The 16,909-nt window shown below is 48.0% G+C and overlaps 1 protein-coding gene across 6 annotated transcripts in view; it reads right to left on the reverse strand.

Annotated features, from left to right (window-relative positions):
• The window catches only part of TTLL3 (tubulin tyrosine ligase like 3), a 46,024-nt gene that overhangs the window by 16,244 nt on the left and 12,871 nt on the right, over window positions 1-16,909 (reverse strand). For 5 of the 6 annotated variants that reach the window (XM_060180755.1, XM_060180754.1, XM_060180750.1 and 2 more), the window contains exons 6-9: window positions 14,244-14,358; window positions 13,655-13,753; window positions 12,221-12,413; window positions 5,797-5,945 (exon numbers count right to left, since the gene is read on the reverse strand). In XM_060180755.1, the coding sequence (XP_060036738.1) occupies window positions 5,797-5,945; window positions 12,221-12,413; window positions 13,655-13,753; window positions 14,244-14,358 (556 nt within the window). The remainder of the gene's footprint in view (window positions 1-5,796; window positions 5,946-12,220; window positions 12,414-13,654; window positions 13,754-14,243; window positions 14,359-16,909) is intronic. The other variant, XM_060180753.1, reaches the window with a different exon arrangement.

A 16,909-nucleotide genomic window follows, 5' to 3' on the forward strand; every position in this document is an offset into this window, starting at 1 on the left:
TGTGAACCCTTTAATTACCTTACTGGATTGACACAAGTCAATCCAGGAAATAGTGATCAGTAATTTGAAAAGTACTGAGAGAGGGAACTCATAACATAATATATAAAATGGGTAAACCAACAAGAAGAAATATTGGAGAAACTAACCAGGACAACAATCCAGCTAAAAGCCCCCCAAAGGGTAAAGCACAAAATAACAAGGTCAACATCCAGACATTAGCTAAGGAAATAATCACAGGGGTGAGTAAAGAGTTTGAAAGAATTGCAATTAGAAATACAGGAACAACAAATGAGACTCTGGAAAAAAACACTATCTCAAGGTTATTAGAGAGCTGAAAGCTGAAATAGCTGAGCTAAGAACACAACTAGCTGAACAAGCTAAAACAGTATCAGAACAGGGAAACAAAATAGATGAACTCCAGAAAACAGTAGAAGGAAGAGAGAATAGAATCAGTGAGGCTGAAGACAGAATTAGCAAGATCGAGGATGAATTAGAGACAACTAAAAAATAAGTAAGAGATCTCAAAAAGAGATTAAGAGATGCTGAAAACAACAACACAGTCCTATGGGATGACTTCAAAAGAAACAATATACGCATTATTGGCTTACCAGAGGAAGAGAGAGAGAGAGAAAGAAAGCATTCTTCAGGCCATAATAACTGAAAACTTCTCTAGTCTAGACAACATCAAAGACATAAAGATTCAAGAAGCCCAGAGGGTCCCAAACAGAATTAACCCAGACTTAAAGACACCAAGACACATCATATTTAGAATGGAAAGGAATAAGGATAAAGAAAGGATCTTGAAGGCTGCAAGAGAAAAACAAAGAGTCACCTACAGAGGAAAAGCCATAAGATTAGCAGCAGACTTCTCCACACAAACACTACAGGTCAGAAAAGAATGGCAAGATATCTATCAAGTAAGTGCTCAATGAGAAAGGCTTTCAACCAAGAATACTATAGGACATATATCAGAACACTCTAAAACTCTACAAGAATGGCGTTAAAATATCTTCAATCTTTGATATCAATAAATGTCAATGGCCTGAATTCACCTATTAAAAGACACAGAGTAGGAAGATGGATCAGAAAACACAACCCAACAATATGCTGTCTACAGGAAACCCACCTAACTCAACAAGACAAACACAGACTTAAAGTGAAAGGATGGAAAACTATCATACAAGCCAATGGCCCACAAAAAAGGGCAGGAGCAGCTATTCTCATATCTGACATGATAGACTTTAAAATAGATAAGATTTAAAAAGATAGGAATGGACATTACTTAATGCTCAGAGGATCAGTCAATCAAGAGGACTTAACAATTACTAACATCTATGCACCCAATGAGAAGCCATCTAAATACATCAAACGTCTACTGAAAGAGCTACAGCAATGTATTAACAGTAACACAATCATAGTAGGGGACTTCAACACCCCACTCTCAACTTGACAGATCATCCAGGCAAAAAATCAATAAAGACATAAGGGAGCTAAATGAAGAGATAGATAAACTAGAACTATTGGACATTTTCAGAGTCATTCATCCCAAGAAACTGGAATACACATTTTACTCAAATCCACATGTGTCATTCTCAAGGATAGACCATATATTAGGCCACAAAGACAGCATCAGCCAATTCAAGAGCACTGAAATCATCCCAAGCATCTTCTCAGACCACAGTGGAATTAAACTAACACTTAACAATCAACCAAAGATTAGTAACAGTCCCAAAATGTGGAAGCTCAACAGTACACTTCTTAACAACTTCTGGGTCAAAGAGGAAATCAAGGAAGAAATCAAAATGTTTCGAGACTTCAATGAAAATGAAGACACAAGCTATGAAAATATTTGGGACACAGCTAAAGCAGTCCTAAGAGAGAAGTTCATAGCTATACAAGCACACATTAGGAAACAAGAAAAAGCACAAATAAACAGCCTGATTGCACATCTTAAAGACCTAGAAGAAGAACAACAAAGGAACCCTAAAGCAACCTGAAGGACAGAAATCACTAGAGTTAGGGCAGAAATAAATAACACTGAGAATAGGAAAACCATACAAAAGATCAACGAAAGTAAATGTTGGTTCTTCAAAAGAGTAAACAAAATCGACAAACCTTTAGCCAGACTCACAAAACAAAAAAGGGAGAAGACCCAAATAAATTGGATAGTAAATGAAAGAGGAGATATCACAACAGACACCGCAGAAATTCAACATATCATGCGAGGCTTCTATGAACAACTATATGCCACCAAGCTAGAGAACCTGGAAGAAATGGACGATTTCCTAGATACCTACCAACTTCCAAAACTAAGTAAAGAGGAAGTGGATAACATGAACAGGCCCATCACAGCTAATGAAATTGAAACAGTTATCAAAAATCTCCCCAAAAATAAAAGTCCTGGACCAGATGGTTTTACAAATGAATTCTACAAAACTTTCAAAGAAGAACTAATACCTATACTTTTAAAAGTCTTCCAGAAGGTTGAAGACACTGGAATACTCCCTGCCAGCTTCTATGAAGCCAACATCACCCTGATACCAAAAGCAGACAGGGACACAACCAAAAAAGAGAACTACAGACCAGTATCTCTGATGAACATAGATGCGAAAATATTGAACAAAATTCTAGCCAACCGGATACAGCACTATATCAAAAAGATTGTTCATCATGACCAAGTGGGGTTTATCCCAGGCATGCAAGGTTGGTTTAATATACGTAAATCAATCAATGTGATCCACCACATCAACAAAAGCAACACCAAAAACCACATGGTCATATCAATAGATGCAGAGAAAGCCTTTGACAAAATACAACATCCCTTTATGATCAAAACACTACAAAAAATGGGAATAGATGGAAAATTCCTGAAGATAGTGGAGTCTATATATAGCAAACCTACAGCCAACATCATACTCAATGGTGAAAAACTGGAAGCATTTCCACTCAGATCAGGTACTAGACAGGGCTGCCCACTATCACCATTACTATTCAACATAGTGTTGGAAGTTCTTGCCATAGCAATCAGGCAGGAGCAAGGAATTAAAGGCATACAGATTGGAAGAGAAGAAATCAAACTCTCCTTATTTGCAGATGACATGATAGTATACATGGAAAAATCTAAGGAATCTAGCAAGTTTTTGGAAATCATCAGGCAATACAGTAAGGTGTCAGGCTACAAAATTAACATTCAAAAGTCAATGGCATTCCTCTATGCAAACACTAAGCTAGAAGAAATTGAAATCCAGAAATCAATTCCTTTTACTATAGCAACAAAAACAATAAAATATCTAGGAGTAAACCTAACCAAAGAAGTGAAAGACTTGTATACTGAAAATTATGAGTCACTACTCAAAGAAATTGAAAAAGACACAAAGAAGTGGAAAGATATTCCATGTTCATGGGTTGCAAGAATTAACATCATCAGAATGAATATATTACCCAGAACCATTTACAAATTTAATGCTATCCCCATCAAGATCCCAAGCACATTTTTTAGGAGAATGGAAAAAATGCTACAAATGTTTATCTGGGGGTGTCGGGCGGTAGCGCAGCGGGTTAGGCGTACGTGGCGCAAAGCGCAAGGACTGGCGTAAAGATCCCGGTTCGAGCCCCCGGCTCCCCACCTGCAGGGGAGTCTCTTCACAGGCGGTGAAGCAGGTCTGCAGGTGTCTGTCTTTCTCTCCCCTCTCTGTCTTCCCCTCCTCCCTCCATTTCTCTCTGTCCTATCCAACAACGACAACAGTAAAACAACAAGGGCAATAAAAGGGAATAAAAAAAAATGTTTATCTGGAACCAGAAAAGACCTAGAATTGCCAAAACAATCTTGAGAAAAAGAACAGAACTGGAGGCATCACACTCCCAGATCTCAAACTGTATTATAGGGCCATTATCATCAAAACTGCTTGGTACTGGAACATGAATAGTCACACTGACCAGTGGAATAGAATTGAGAGCCCAGAAATGAGGCCCCACACCTATGGACATCTAATATTTGACAAAGGGGCCCAGACTATTACATGGGGAAAGCAAAGTCTCTTCAACAAATGGTGTTGGAAACAATGGGTTGAAACATGCAGAAGAATGAAACTGAACCACTATATTTCACCAAATACAAAAGTAAATTCCATAAACTATCAGATACTTAGAAGAAAATATTGGCAGAACTCTTTTCTGCATAAATTTTAAAGACATCTTCAATGAAACGAATCCAATTACAAAGAAGACTAAGGCAAGCATAAACCTATGGGACTACATCAAATGAAAAAGCTTCTGTACAGCAAAAGAAACCATTACCCAAACCAAGAGACCCCTCACAGAATGGGAGAAGATCTTTACATGCCATACATCAGACAAGAGTTTAATAACCAACATATATAAAGAGCTTGCCAAACTCAACAACAAGACAACAAATAACCCCGTCCAAAAAAGGGGGGAGGACATGGACAGAATATTCACCACAGCAGAGATCCAAAAGGCCGAGAAACACATGAAAAAATGCTCCAAGTCTCTGGATGTCAGAGAAATGCAAATAAAGACAACAACAAGATACCACTTCACTCCTGTGAGAATGTCATACATCAGAAAAGGTAACAGCAGCAAATGCTGGAGAGGGTGTGGGGTCAAAGGAACCCTCCTGCACTGCTGGTGGGAATGTAAATCGGTCCAACCTCTGTGAAGAACAGTCTGGAGAACGCTCAGAAGGCTAGAAATGGACCTACCCTATGATCCTGCAATTCCTCTCCTGGGGATATATCCTAAGGAACCCAACATAGCCATCCAAAAAAATGTTCTTGGCAGCACAATTTGTAATAGCCAAAACCTGGAAGCAACCCAGGTGTCCAACAACAGATGAGTGGCTGAGCAAGTTGTGGTCTATATACACAATGGAATACTACTCAGCTGTAAAAAATGGTGACTTCACCGTTTTCAGCCGATCTTGGATGGACCTTGAAACAAATCATGTTGAGTGATATAAGTCAGAAACAGAAGGATGAATATGGGATGATCTCACTCTCAGGCCAAAGTTGAAAAACAAGATCAGAAAAGAAAACACAAGTAGAACCTGAACTGGAATTGGCATATCACACCAAAGTAAAAGACTCTGGGGTGGGTGGGTGGGGAGAATACAGGTCCATGAAGGATTCAGAGGACCTAGTGGGGGTTGTATTGTTATATGGGAAACTGGGGAATGTTATGCATGTACAAACTATTGCACCTACTGTTGAATGTAAAAAATTAATTCCCCAATAAAAAAAAAAGAGAGAGAGAAAAATCTTAAAAAAAAAAAGTCCCAGCACAGAGACAGGGTGATGGCAGTTGTCCTTCAATGCTATCAAAAGGCATTTGTGGTCTTCTCTTGACTTTTTCCATATCAGCTGATTTGAAACACAAAGCAATAAACACAAGGCAGAAAAACATAAGCCCTCAGTGCTGGTGCTGAAGTGACAGCCCCATGAGCAGTGACCACTGCGTCCTCTCTACCTCAGCGTCACAGGGACGGGAGGACACCCTCGGGTGCATCTGGGGCCCCACGTGCTTGCTCTCCATCCTGTGAGGCCGTGACCAGATTGGAGAGGCCGGATTCCTGCAGCCCCAGCCTGCTGGCTCTCGGAGTCCACGCCCCCCACTACCAGGAGCACAGACCCTGCGGTGTCAAGGGACCAGCCATCCCAGCCAGAGGTGGGGTCCGGAAAGGAGTCACACCTGTGCCACACACAGCATTTCAGCAGCAGAGCTGGGCTGGGACCCTGCCCAGACGGGGGGGGGGGGGGGGGGCGAAAGGAGGAAGCCCACCTCGGCCGCGGGACTTGGCCCCCGGCTTGACGATCCAGATGTTGCGGTCGCCTTCCATGTCCATCTGGGGCAGGAAGGCGCGCAGCTGCTGCAGGACGTCCTCACTGCGCTTCACCTGGGCCTCCAGGCGCCGGAGCTCGGCCCCCTCGCTGTGGGGAGAGGGGAACCTGGGGCACAGGCAGCGAGACGCACAGCCCCCGGGGGTGGGGGGTGGGGTCCTCCCTCCAGATGCAGACAGGGCTCCCCCGCCTCCAGCCCTAGGCTGCCCCGCCCCCATTCAGGCCTGGAGCAACCCCCTACAGACCCCTCCCCCTCAACACTCCAAGCTTTCTGCCATCTGCTTTTCTAGAATATTAAAAATTTAAGCGCACGTGGCGCAAAGCGCAAGGACCAGCTTAATGATCCGGGTTTGAGCCCCCAGCTCCCCACCTGCAGGGGAGTCGCTTCACAGGCGTTGAAGCAGGTCTGCAGGTGTCTTTCTCTCCTCTCTGACTTCCCTTCCTCTCTCCATTTCTCTCTGTCCTATTCAAACAACGATGATATCAATAACAACAATAATAACAAAAATATTAAAAAACAATAATAACTACAACAAGGGCACCAAAAGGGAATACATAAAAATAAATATATATTAAAAAATGTCCCTGGAAGGGGAGTCGGGCAGTAGCGTAGCGGGTCAAGCGCACATGGAGCAAAGCACAAGGACTGGCATAAGAATCCCTGTTTGAGCCCCCAGCTCCCCACCTGCAGGGGAGTCGCTTCACAGGCGGTGAAGCAGGTCTGTAGGTGTCTATCTTTCTCTCCCCCTCTGTCTTCTCCTTCTCTCTCCATTTCTGTCCTATCCGATAACAATGACATCAACAACAATAACTACAGCAACAACAACAAAAAAAAGGAAATTTTTAAAATCTTTTTAAAAAAATGTCCCTGGGCAGACGACCTCACCAATGTGCCCAGGAACCCCACCTCCTCAGAGCCCTGCCTCACTAGGGAAAGATAGAAACAGGCTGGGGGATATGATCTACCAGCCAAGGCCCATGTCCATGTCCAATGGAGAAGCAATTACAGGAGCCAGAACTTCCACCCTCTGCACCTTATAAAGTGTTGTGGTCCATACTCCCAGAGGGGGAGAAATGTGAGGGGAAGATGACCAGAGGGCTCTAAACTCCAACTCCAACAGAACCCAGAGACAGAAGGGGGGAGGGGGGAAGGAAGGACATTCAAAAATAGTAGGTGTGACTCAGAAAGGAAGAGAAAGCAGGACCATAGGAAAAATGGGCAAATATATATAAATATAGACAGTTCTAGCCAACCCACGTCTGTAACCTTGGGAGAACCACTGCAGTATCCAGTGGAGGGAATGGGGACACAGAACTCAGGTGGTGGGAACGGTGCGGAATTAGAACCCCAGTTACCTTGTAATTTTGTAAATCAATATTCAATCACTAATAAAAAAATTCCCCAAAAAGGTCCCAGGGGCAAGACAGCTCAGTGGGCAGAGCACAGGCCTCGCTCTGGGGAGGCTCTGGGTTTCAGGTCAGATACCACATGGGAGCACCACCAGGCAGGGGCCTCCAGGGACGAGGAAGCAGTGCTGTGGTTTCCCACTCTTTTTATATTTTTTCTCTGATTTATTTTGCCACCAAGGTTACTGCTGGGGTTTAGTGCCAGCAGTATGAATCCACCACTCCCAAGCGACCATTTTTTTTTTCTTTTCTATTTTTGTTAGAACACAGAATGGTGAGGGGGAGGGGGAGATAGAGAGGAACAGGCACCTGCAGCCCTGCTTCACCGCTCCTGAAGTTTCCCCGCTGCAAGTGGGGAGTGGGGCCACGTCCTTGCCTGTGATAATATGTGTACACTCTACCAGGTGCGTCACTGCCAAGCCCTGCTCCTTCTCTTTAAGGATACTGAAAAGAATGAATGGTAGAAAGGAAGAGAGAAAGAAAGAAAGAAAGAAAGAAAGAAAGAAAGAAAGAAAGGAAGAGAACTGGAGAGACTGCTCAGAAATATTGCCCATGAGTGAGGCCCATGGTTTGATTCCCAGCACTGCGTGGACCAGAGTGACACTCTGGGGCTTGGCTGGTTCTTGCTTGTGTTCTCATTCTCCCCCCACCTCTCTCTCTCTCTCTCTCTCTCACACACACACACACACACACACACACACACACACACACACACATACACATACATACACACTAAACCTCTGAGGAAAAGTTTGCCCTAGAAGTAGCTAACTAAGTGTTGAAACTAAGAGCATTAAGTTCTGAGTTTGACCTCCCCGCATCAAAAGTGCCAAAATGAGGCTCTGGTTCTCTCTCTCATATTAATAAAGCTTTTTTTTATTTTACAGATGGGGGTGGGGAGCCTTGGGCTTTTGGTGTATGGTGGTGGAGAAGGACCTGTAAGTTTGGGGTGAGAGTATTTTGCAGACACTTACCATGGGGAGATGAGAAGTTGTACCCATGTACCAACAACTGTACTGTCAGTCATTAACTTCCTCCTCCATAAAATGATTTTTTTAAAAATATTTATTTATTTTCCCTTTGTTTTTGCCCTTGTTGTTTTACTGTTGTAGTCATTATTGTTGTTGTTATTGATGCCTTCGCTGTTGGATAGGACAGAGAGAAATGGAGAGAGGAGGGGGAGACAGGGAGAGAGAAAGACAGACACCTGCAGACCTGCTTCACCGCTTGTGAAGCGACTCCCCTGCAGGTGGGGAGCCGGGGGCTTGAACCAAGACCCTTATGCCGGTCCTTGTGCTTTGCACCACCTGCGCTTAACCGCTGCGCTACCGCCCGACTCCCAAAATGATTTTTAAGAAAGAAATTGCAAAGAGACTTGTCAATCTGCCGTGGGCAGAACTCTATCACACTAGCAGCCGTGAATGGGCGCCACTGCATGCCTGCACAGTGCTGAAGGCCTTCCAAACCACCCAGTACTCTCCCTGCCAAGTCTGGGAGAAGGGTGGTCCCCTCCTCTCAGAGACCAGCCCAGTGACCTCACACAGCCAGCTTCGTCCTAGGCCTGGCTGGAGTTACATGGCCAGAGAGCAGACTCTGTCCTGCCCTCTACTCCCAGGGGAGAGCCCTTCCCACCTTCACTGACTCTGCTAGTCAAAGTTGAGCACATGGGCATACTTTTTTTTTCTTTTTTTCAATACTAGGACCACATGAGAGTGCAATTTCACAGCTCTGGGCAGACTCCTTCAGGTGGAGAGAGACAGAGAGAGGGAGACACACCACAGCACCGAAGCCTCCTCTGGTGCCTTAGTGCTATGTGATGTGCCCAGGGGCTCGAACGTGGGTCTCAGAAATGGAAAAGCAGGCACTCTTTCAGGTGTGCTATCTCCCTGTCGTTCTCACTCCCCCCCACCCACACACACAAACATCTCCTTGCTCTGTTTTCCTGCTCAGCACTCACACCCGAATCCTCACTCCACAGAAGCCACCACAAAGCAGGGCTTTGTCTTCTGTTGCTTTTGTTCTGCTGTGTCCTCCTTAGCACTTAGGAGGCACCGCCTTCATGTCTGGGAGTGAATGAATGAGTGGCTGGCAAGGCAAGAACCCTGGCAGAGCTTGTTTCGGCAACAGTGTAAGGACAAAGGGGCCCTGTTCCCTCCAGGACACACAATATCCTCAACTGGATGCCAGTCACAAAACACCCAAGATGGCAGCCTCACCCTGGCTCTTCCTCCCGTTGCACTCACTAAAGAGGAAGATGGTCCCTGCCAGAGCTGTAGCCCTGCCCACTAACATCCAGCCTCTTGGGTGTCTAGCTGTGGAGAACATCTACCTCCCTCTCCCACTCCCTCTCTCTCTCTTCAAGAGACAGCAGTCCTGGGGGCAGTGCCAGGACAGGACACACAGACAAAGGGGCATCTTGAGGGGGGCCTCACCCACATCTTGGTCCTTTTGTTTCCAGAAGGCTTTCTGGAAACTTCTCCATGGGCTATGGCAGAATCTGTTCCCTGAAGGTCTGGTTTGGCCCAGGAAGTATCGCATGGGTGTGGCTGTGTGTGTGTGAATATGAGAGAGTGTGTGTGTGTGTGTGTGTGAATGTGTGAGTGTGTGTGTGAATGTGTGTGTATGAGTGTGTGTGTGTGAATGTGTATGATTGTATGTGTGAGTGTGAATGTGAATGTGTATGAGTGTGTGTGAATGTGTGTAGTGTGTGTGAATGTGTGAAAGTGTGTGTATCAGTGTGTGTGTGAGTGTGTGTATGAATGTGTGAGTGTGTGTGAGTGTTCACACATATTTGCATGCATGCACATGGTGGCAAGGCCACATACAATCTAAAAAAGTCTAGTCAACAAAACAGCATGACTTCACATTTAGCAAAAAGAAAAGGCAACTATCTAGTGATGTTTCATTGTTGCTTGTTGGCTGATTGGTTTGGTTTGGTTGTTGACAGCAAAAACAAAAATATTTTTTGAGGGCCAGCAGTAAATACTAAATAAATCTGGACCATGTCCATGAGTGAGGTCCTGGGTTCAAGCCCTGGCACTACATGGGAAGACCACGGATGGTACTGAGGGAACTCCATGAACAGTGGAGAGGTGGTGTGCTGCCTCTGGCCTGCCCCCCTCCCACACCTTTCCCTCTCTTTTCTCTCTCCCTTAAAGAATAAAACTTTGGAATGGGAGCTTTCTGGGGGTTATCACACAGGCATGTGACTCAAAACTCATGCCCTGGAGTCTTGCCCAAAACTCTGCATTCATGGAGCAAAGCACAAGGACTGGTGCAAGGATCCTGGTTCGAACCCCTGGCTCCCCACCTGCAGGGGGGTCACTTCATAAGCAGTGATGCAGGTCTACAAGTGTCTCTCTCTCTCTCTCTCTGTCTTCCTCTCCTCTCTCAATTTTTCTCTGTCCTATCCAACAGCAATAACAACAAGGGCAATGAAAATGGGAGGGAAATGGCCTCCAGGAGCAGTGGATTTGTAGTGCAGGCACCGAGCCCCAGCAATAACCTTAGAGGCAAAAAGAACCAAAACTGTGCATTTATTAAATGCTAGCTAGCTATCCCAAAATAAATCCACACTGTGATGTGCTGCAGGACTGTGTGGGACCCCAACTTTTGAGAGCTTCTGACAGCCCCACTCGAAGAAATCTGAAGGGCTGATGTTCTTCACACTGGTGGTCCTAACTCAGTCTAGATCGTTGTGAGTGTAAAGAGACCTCAGTCACAGTTCCTGGCAGCTGAAGGGAACACACAGGGTCACCTTGCTCCTATTTGTTGGCATTTGAAAAAGACATGTGAATTATTATTTTCCATGCAAAGGCCTCACATGTGCACAATTTCACTGCTCTGAGCTGACTTTTTCAGAAAGGCAGACAAAGACAGAGAAAGAGAAAGGAGAGAGGCCTGATGGTGGTGTACTCAGCTGAACACAGATGTTACCAGGAGCAAGAATTCACATGAGCCTTGTTCGAGGCCCTGCTCCCCACCTGCAGAGGGGATGCTTCACAGCGGTAAAGAAGGTCTGCAGGTATTTTTCTCTCTCCCTCTCCCCTCTCAATTTCTCTGTCCAATCAAATAAACCAAAAAGGGGGGAAATTGCCACCAGGAGCAATGGATTCTTAGTGCAGGCATCAAACGCCAGCAATAACCCTGGTGGCGATGAGAGAGACAGGGACAGAGAATGAGACCACAGCAGGGAAGCTTCCCCAGTGCTGTCGCTCCCATATGGTGTGCTGGGGACCTTAACCTGGGCTGTGCTCGTGGTGAGAAAGATGCTATAGCAAGTGAGCCATTTCCCCGACCTCCACAAAGGAATTCCTCACCGAGCACAAGGATCCGCTCACCAGGCCATTCATTCAGATGAGTCCCACTGGGCACACCGCAGGGCCTCCCTATTTGAGCCATGTGCCCCCGGGGCAGGACCTGCACCATCTCTGGGCTCAGGCATGATGCTGGGCACTCAAAGAAATGCTGCACACACGCTGAGCTGCCACCAGCCTTGGGCTCTCCCTCCAGTCTTCTTGCACTCTGCTCAAGGAGCTCCCCCCAAGTGTGCTCTGAAGATACCCACCCCACTCCAGACTGCTGGGGACAAGGGAACTGGGGTCACCTAAAAACAAGATGTGAGGGCACAACGCTGAGCTCTTCAGGGCTTCACACCACCCGTTGGCTCTGAAAGGAAACCTGGGGTTGACCCAGTGCTCCCATCACAATGAACTAGCCAAGTCCTTGTCCCAAAAGCCAGAGAGTCAGTGTGCTGAGTGACAGGCCATGCTGTGGGGACTGGCCGAGGGAGAAGGTTCCTGATGGTTGTGGAGCAGGGGAGGAGCAGGGGTGGAGAGGGAGGCCTGGGAGAAGACCGCTGTACCAGACAGAGTGGGTTTGCCCCTGAACATCAGCAGGGAGCAGGGAGTCCCCCTACTGTTCCCCCAGAGCCACAGGCCCCCTGCAGGGCAACTCACTGGACCACCTGGTAGTAGCGCTGCAGGAAGACGGTCCAGCCATCGGGGCTGAGGCCGAGGGGGGTGACCACGTCCTTGTCGATGTCCATGTGCGCCAGGGTGCTGAGGTGCGCCTCACATGCACGCAGGGCCTCCTCCACAAACTGTGGGGGCACCACCAGTGACTTCTTTGAACTCTTGGACTGCTGGTCACCTGCAGAGGCACAGAAGGGCAGTCACCGTCACCCACCACACCTGCACCTCTCCTCCCGGGACCCTGACTCTCCCGAGGCCAGCAGAGGCCAGCAGAAGACCCCGCTTCCTGGCTGAGGGGCTCCTGGGTCACAGGACTGGGTGCAGGAGGTGGCAGACAGGGGACAGGCTGATGATGGGAGGGACCCAGTACAGGGAGGGATTCTCTGCAGCCCCTCCCCCTAAGGCATGAGAGGTCCTTGGACCCCATAGACCTGAGCCGGGTCTCCGGTCCTTCCTCTACAGAGACTGAGCCCCTATGGCCAGGGATGGGCCTGCCATGGGCCCCTTAGCTGGGAGTGTGGATGAAAGATGGATGAAGGGTAGATGGATGTGAGATCAACAGGTGAGCAGTGAAGAGGTCACTAGCTGGATGGATATATTGGGGCTGGGCAGTGGCACACCTGTTTGAAAGCACATGTCACCATTCACAAGGATCCAGGTTCAAGGCCCCTCTCTCCTCTTGCAGAGGGGATACTTCACAAGTGGTGAAGCAGGTCTGCAGGTGTCTCTCTCTTTCTCCCTGTCTCCCCCTCCCCTCTTGATTTCTCTGTCCTACCCAATAAAAATACAAAGGGGAAAAAAAATGGATGGATATGTGGACTAGAAGAAGTACAGATAGACAGATCGGAGAGTACATGATTGGACAAATGGATGGACAGATGGATGGGATGGGAGGACAGATAAGTAAATGGACAGACTGTGGTTAGATGGACAGAAGGACAGATGGGGCTGGGCAGTAGCACACTGGGTTAACTGCACATAGTATGAAGCACAAGGACCAGTATAAGGACCCCAATTCGAGCCCCCAGCTCCCCACCTGCAGGGGGGTCACTTCACAGGCGGTGAAGCAGGTCTGCAGGTGTCTGTCTTTCTCTCCCGCTCTCTGTCTTCCCTCCTCTCTCCATTTCTCTCTGTCCTATCCAAGTTATTGGGGGGAAAAAATGAGCAATGGATTTGTGGTGCAAGCAGTGAAAACTGGAAGCAAAAGAAAAGAGAGAGAGAGAGGGAGAGAGATGGAGAGAGAGAAAGAGAGAGAGATGGGTGGGTATATGGATAAATAGACAGATGGACAGATGGGAGGAGATGGTGCCTGGACAGGGGTGTGGCTAAGACCAGCGTGTGGCTGAAGAGAGAGGTAGGAAGGTAGGTGGGTGGGAGTAGCATGGGCTGTGGCAACATGGCTGCCCCCAGAGTACTCACCTGGGGTGTCCTCCTCCGGGGCAGGCACGGTGCATGGCTTCCACTCATCCTTGACCACCAGCTTGAGAACGTTGCGGGCAGCTGTCAGCCAGAAGTCCTCTGCTCCCGGGGCAGGGGATACCCTGCTCAGCCCCTTGGCTCCAGGCCTGCTCTGGTTCTGGAACCTCCTGGCTCGGCTCACCTCTGTCTCCAGGTCTCCTCAGGACCTGTCAGGTTTCCCTCTCTGCTCCTGGGCCACTGTCCACGCCCAGTCTGGCCTGAGAACCAGACCTCGTTCCCAGACCTACTCTAGACCCAGAGTCATCTAAACCTTGCCGCTGATCTGAACCCACGTTCAGGCCTGACTCTGGAACACGTTCTAGAGCCGGAAGCTGTTCCATCTTAGAAGCCCTTCCCAGACTTGGAGCCCAGTCTGGCCAGTGGGACCCAACACGCACCCAGAGCCTGTTCTAGATTCCTGACTCAACCAAGCCACCAACATTCAGAACCTGTTCTAGAAGAGCGACTGGCAGAGAAACGAGGCGTGCTCCCTCAGGCGCTGAGCTCTGAGTCCCAAGCCCCGAGCCCTGAGCCCAGACCAGCCCCTCACCTATGAAGGCCTTCTTGTCGTCCTCAGCCCCCAGACGATAGCAGCGTGGGAAGAAGGAGTCGGCGTCTGCCTGGTCAAACCACGGCAAGTTCCGGAGGTTGAGACACAGGCCCACCTGAGGAGTCAGCGGCTGAAGGGCAAGGTCCAGGTAACACAGCCCAGCACCACAGAGACCCCTGACTGGGCTCTCTGTGGAGCTCACAGGGTCTGCTCCTACCGAGTGCCCCTTCCTCATTCCTTGTCCTGGCCGTATCACCGAGGCTCAGTGCCCAGTGACACCTCTACCATTCCCAGTGACACATTTTTTCTCTCTTCTTTCTCTATTCTTAATTTTAATTTTATTTATATTTACTTATTATATAGAGACAAGGGAGAAAGTGAGAGGGAGAGAGAGAGATGGAAAGGAAGAGGGGATCCTGCAGCCTTGTTTGGCCATTCATGAGGTCCTACAGGGGCTTGAACCCAGGTCCTTGTACACTGTAATGTGTGCACTCAACCAGGTGCGCCACCACCTGGTCCCCTCCTCCCCCCTTTTTTCTAATAGAGACAGAGAAGAATAGAGAAGGAGACAGAAACAGAAACACCTGTAACACTGCTCCACTACTCGAGAAGCTTCACACACACACTGGTGAGGACGTGGGGACTCAAACCCAGGTCCTCATGCCTGCTAATGTGTGCACCCTACCGGGTGAGCCAACATCTGTTCTGTTTTCTGTTTGTGTGTTTCTTACATAGTGAGCAGACACTATGTAAGAGACACCACCACAGCACTGCTCCACCACTCATGAAGCTTTCCCCGTGGAGGCACACTCCCAAGTGAACTACCTCCTGCCTCCCCCACCCCTGCACGTTCTTAAAGACCCAGCTCCAGGAGTCGGGCAGTAGCGCAGCGGGTTAAGCGCACGTGGCGCAAAGCACAAGGACCGGCCTAAGGATCCCGGTTTGAGCCCCCAGCTTCCCACCTGCAGGGGAGTCGCTTCACAGGCGGTGAAGCAGGTCTGCAGGTGTCTGTCTTTCTCTCCCCCTCTCTGTCTTCCCCTCCTCCATTTCTCTGTGTCCTATCGAACAACAACGACAACAATAACAACAATAATAACTACAACAATAAAACTAGGGCAACAAAAGAGAATAAGTAAATAAATAACCTAAAAAAAGTGGTCCAGGAGGTGGCACAGTGGTAAAGCTTTGGACTCTCAAGCATGAGGTTGCAAGTTCGATCCCCGGCAGCACATGTGCCAGAGTGATGTCTGGTTCTTTCTCTCTCCTCCTTTCTCATATATAAATAAAATCTTAAAAACAAAACGAAACAAAAACCCAGCTCCTTGGAGTGCTGCCAGCCTACCATGCCCCACAGTCACAGCACCTGGCGCAGGGGGACAGTGCCACCTAGTGTGTCTGAGCAGGAAGGAAGGCGGAGGCCGGGAGGTGGCTCAGTGGAGGGGCACAAGACTTGCACGTATGAGGTTCTGAGCTCGATCCCCAGTACCGCATGCGCCAGTCACGCTGGGTTAAGGCTGCCCCTCCCTCTCTCATTAATGAATAAATGTTTAATTCATTTTTATTGGACTTGATAGAACAGAGAAACTGAGAGAGGAGGTGGGGCCGGGTGATGGCGCACTTGGTTAAGTGCACCTATTACCATGGACAAGGACCTGGGTTTGAGCCCCATGTCCTCACCTGCAGGGGGGAAAGCTTTGGAATGGTGAAGCAATACTGCAGGTATCTATCTCTCTCCCTCTCTATCTCCCCCTCCCTTCTCAATTTCTCTCTGTTCTAGCAAGTAAAATAAAGAAAAAAAAGAAGAAATTGAGAAGGCTTTAAAAAAAAGAGATGGGGGGAGTTGGGCGGTAGTGCAGCGGGTTAAATGCAGGTGGCACAAAGCACAAGGACCAGCATAAGGATCCTGGTTCAAGCCTCCAGCTCCCCACCTGCAGGGGAGTCACTTCAGAGGTGGTGGAGAAGGTCTGCAGGTGTCTATCTTTCTCTCCCCCTCTCTGTCTGCCCCTCCTCTCTCCATTTCTCTCTGTCCTATCCAACAATGACGACATCAATAACAACAATAACTACAATAATAAAACAAGAGCAACAAAAAGGGAAAATGAATAATATTTTTTAAACATTAAAAAAAAAAGATGGGGAGGGGGAGATAAAGAGAGACAGACACCTGAAGCCCTGCTTCTCACCACTCATGAAGCTTCCCCCCTGCAGGTGGGGACTGGGTGCTGGAACCCAGGTCCTTGAGCATGGTAACACCTGCACTTAGCCAGGTGCACTGCCACCTGGCCCCCAAGAAATTTTTTTAAAAAATAGAAACTAGGCCAGCAAAATAGCTCACTCGGATCATGCACTGCTCTACCGTGCACACAACTCAGGTTCCAGCCTGACCCCCGCCTCACTGGAGGAAGCTTCAATGCTGTTTTGTTGTTTTCTCTCTCTCTTCCCTTCTCTCTCTCTGTGTCTCAAAGCAAACAAAACAAAAACAAAAAAGGCAATCACCCGCAGATGCAATTCTCAGAACCCACGGCCAGGTGACTAGAACCAAAGTCCCAGCCCCAGCCACAAAGACCTGCCCACCCATCACGCACCCAGCAAGCACGGCCTGCCGCCATCCTCAGGCACGGGAGAGGGACTGAAGCGCAGAGGAAGCTGGTCTGGCTTCTGGTGTG

The sequence above is a fragment of the Erinaceus europaeus genome, chromosome 21 (assembly GCF_950295315.1).
Source record: "Erinaceus europaeus chromosome 21, mEriEur2.1, whole genome shotgun sequence".
In the NCBI taxonomy this organism is placed as follows: domain Eukaryota; kingdom Metazoa; phylum Chordata; class Mammalia; order Eulipotyphla; family Erinaceidae; genus Erinaceus; species Erinaceus europaeus.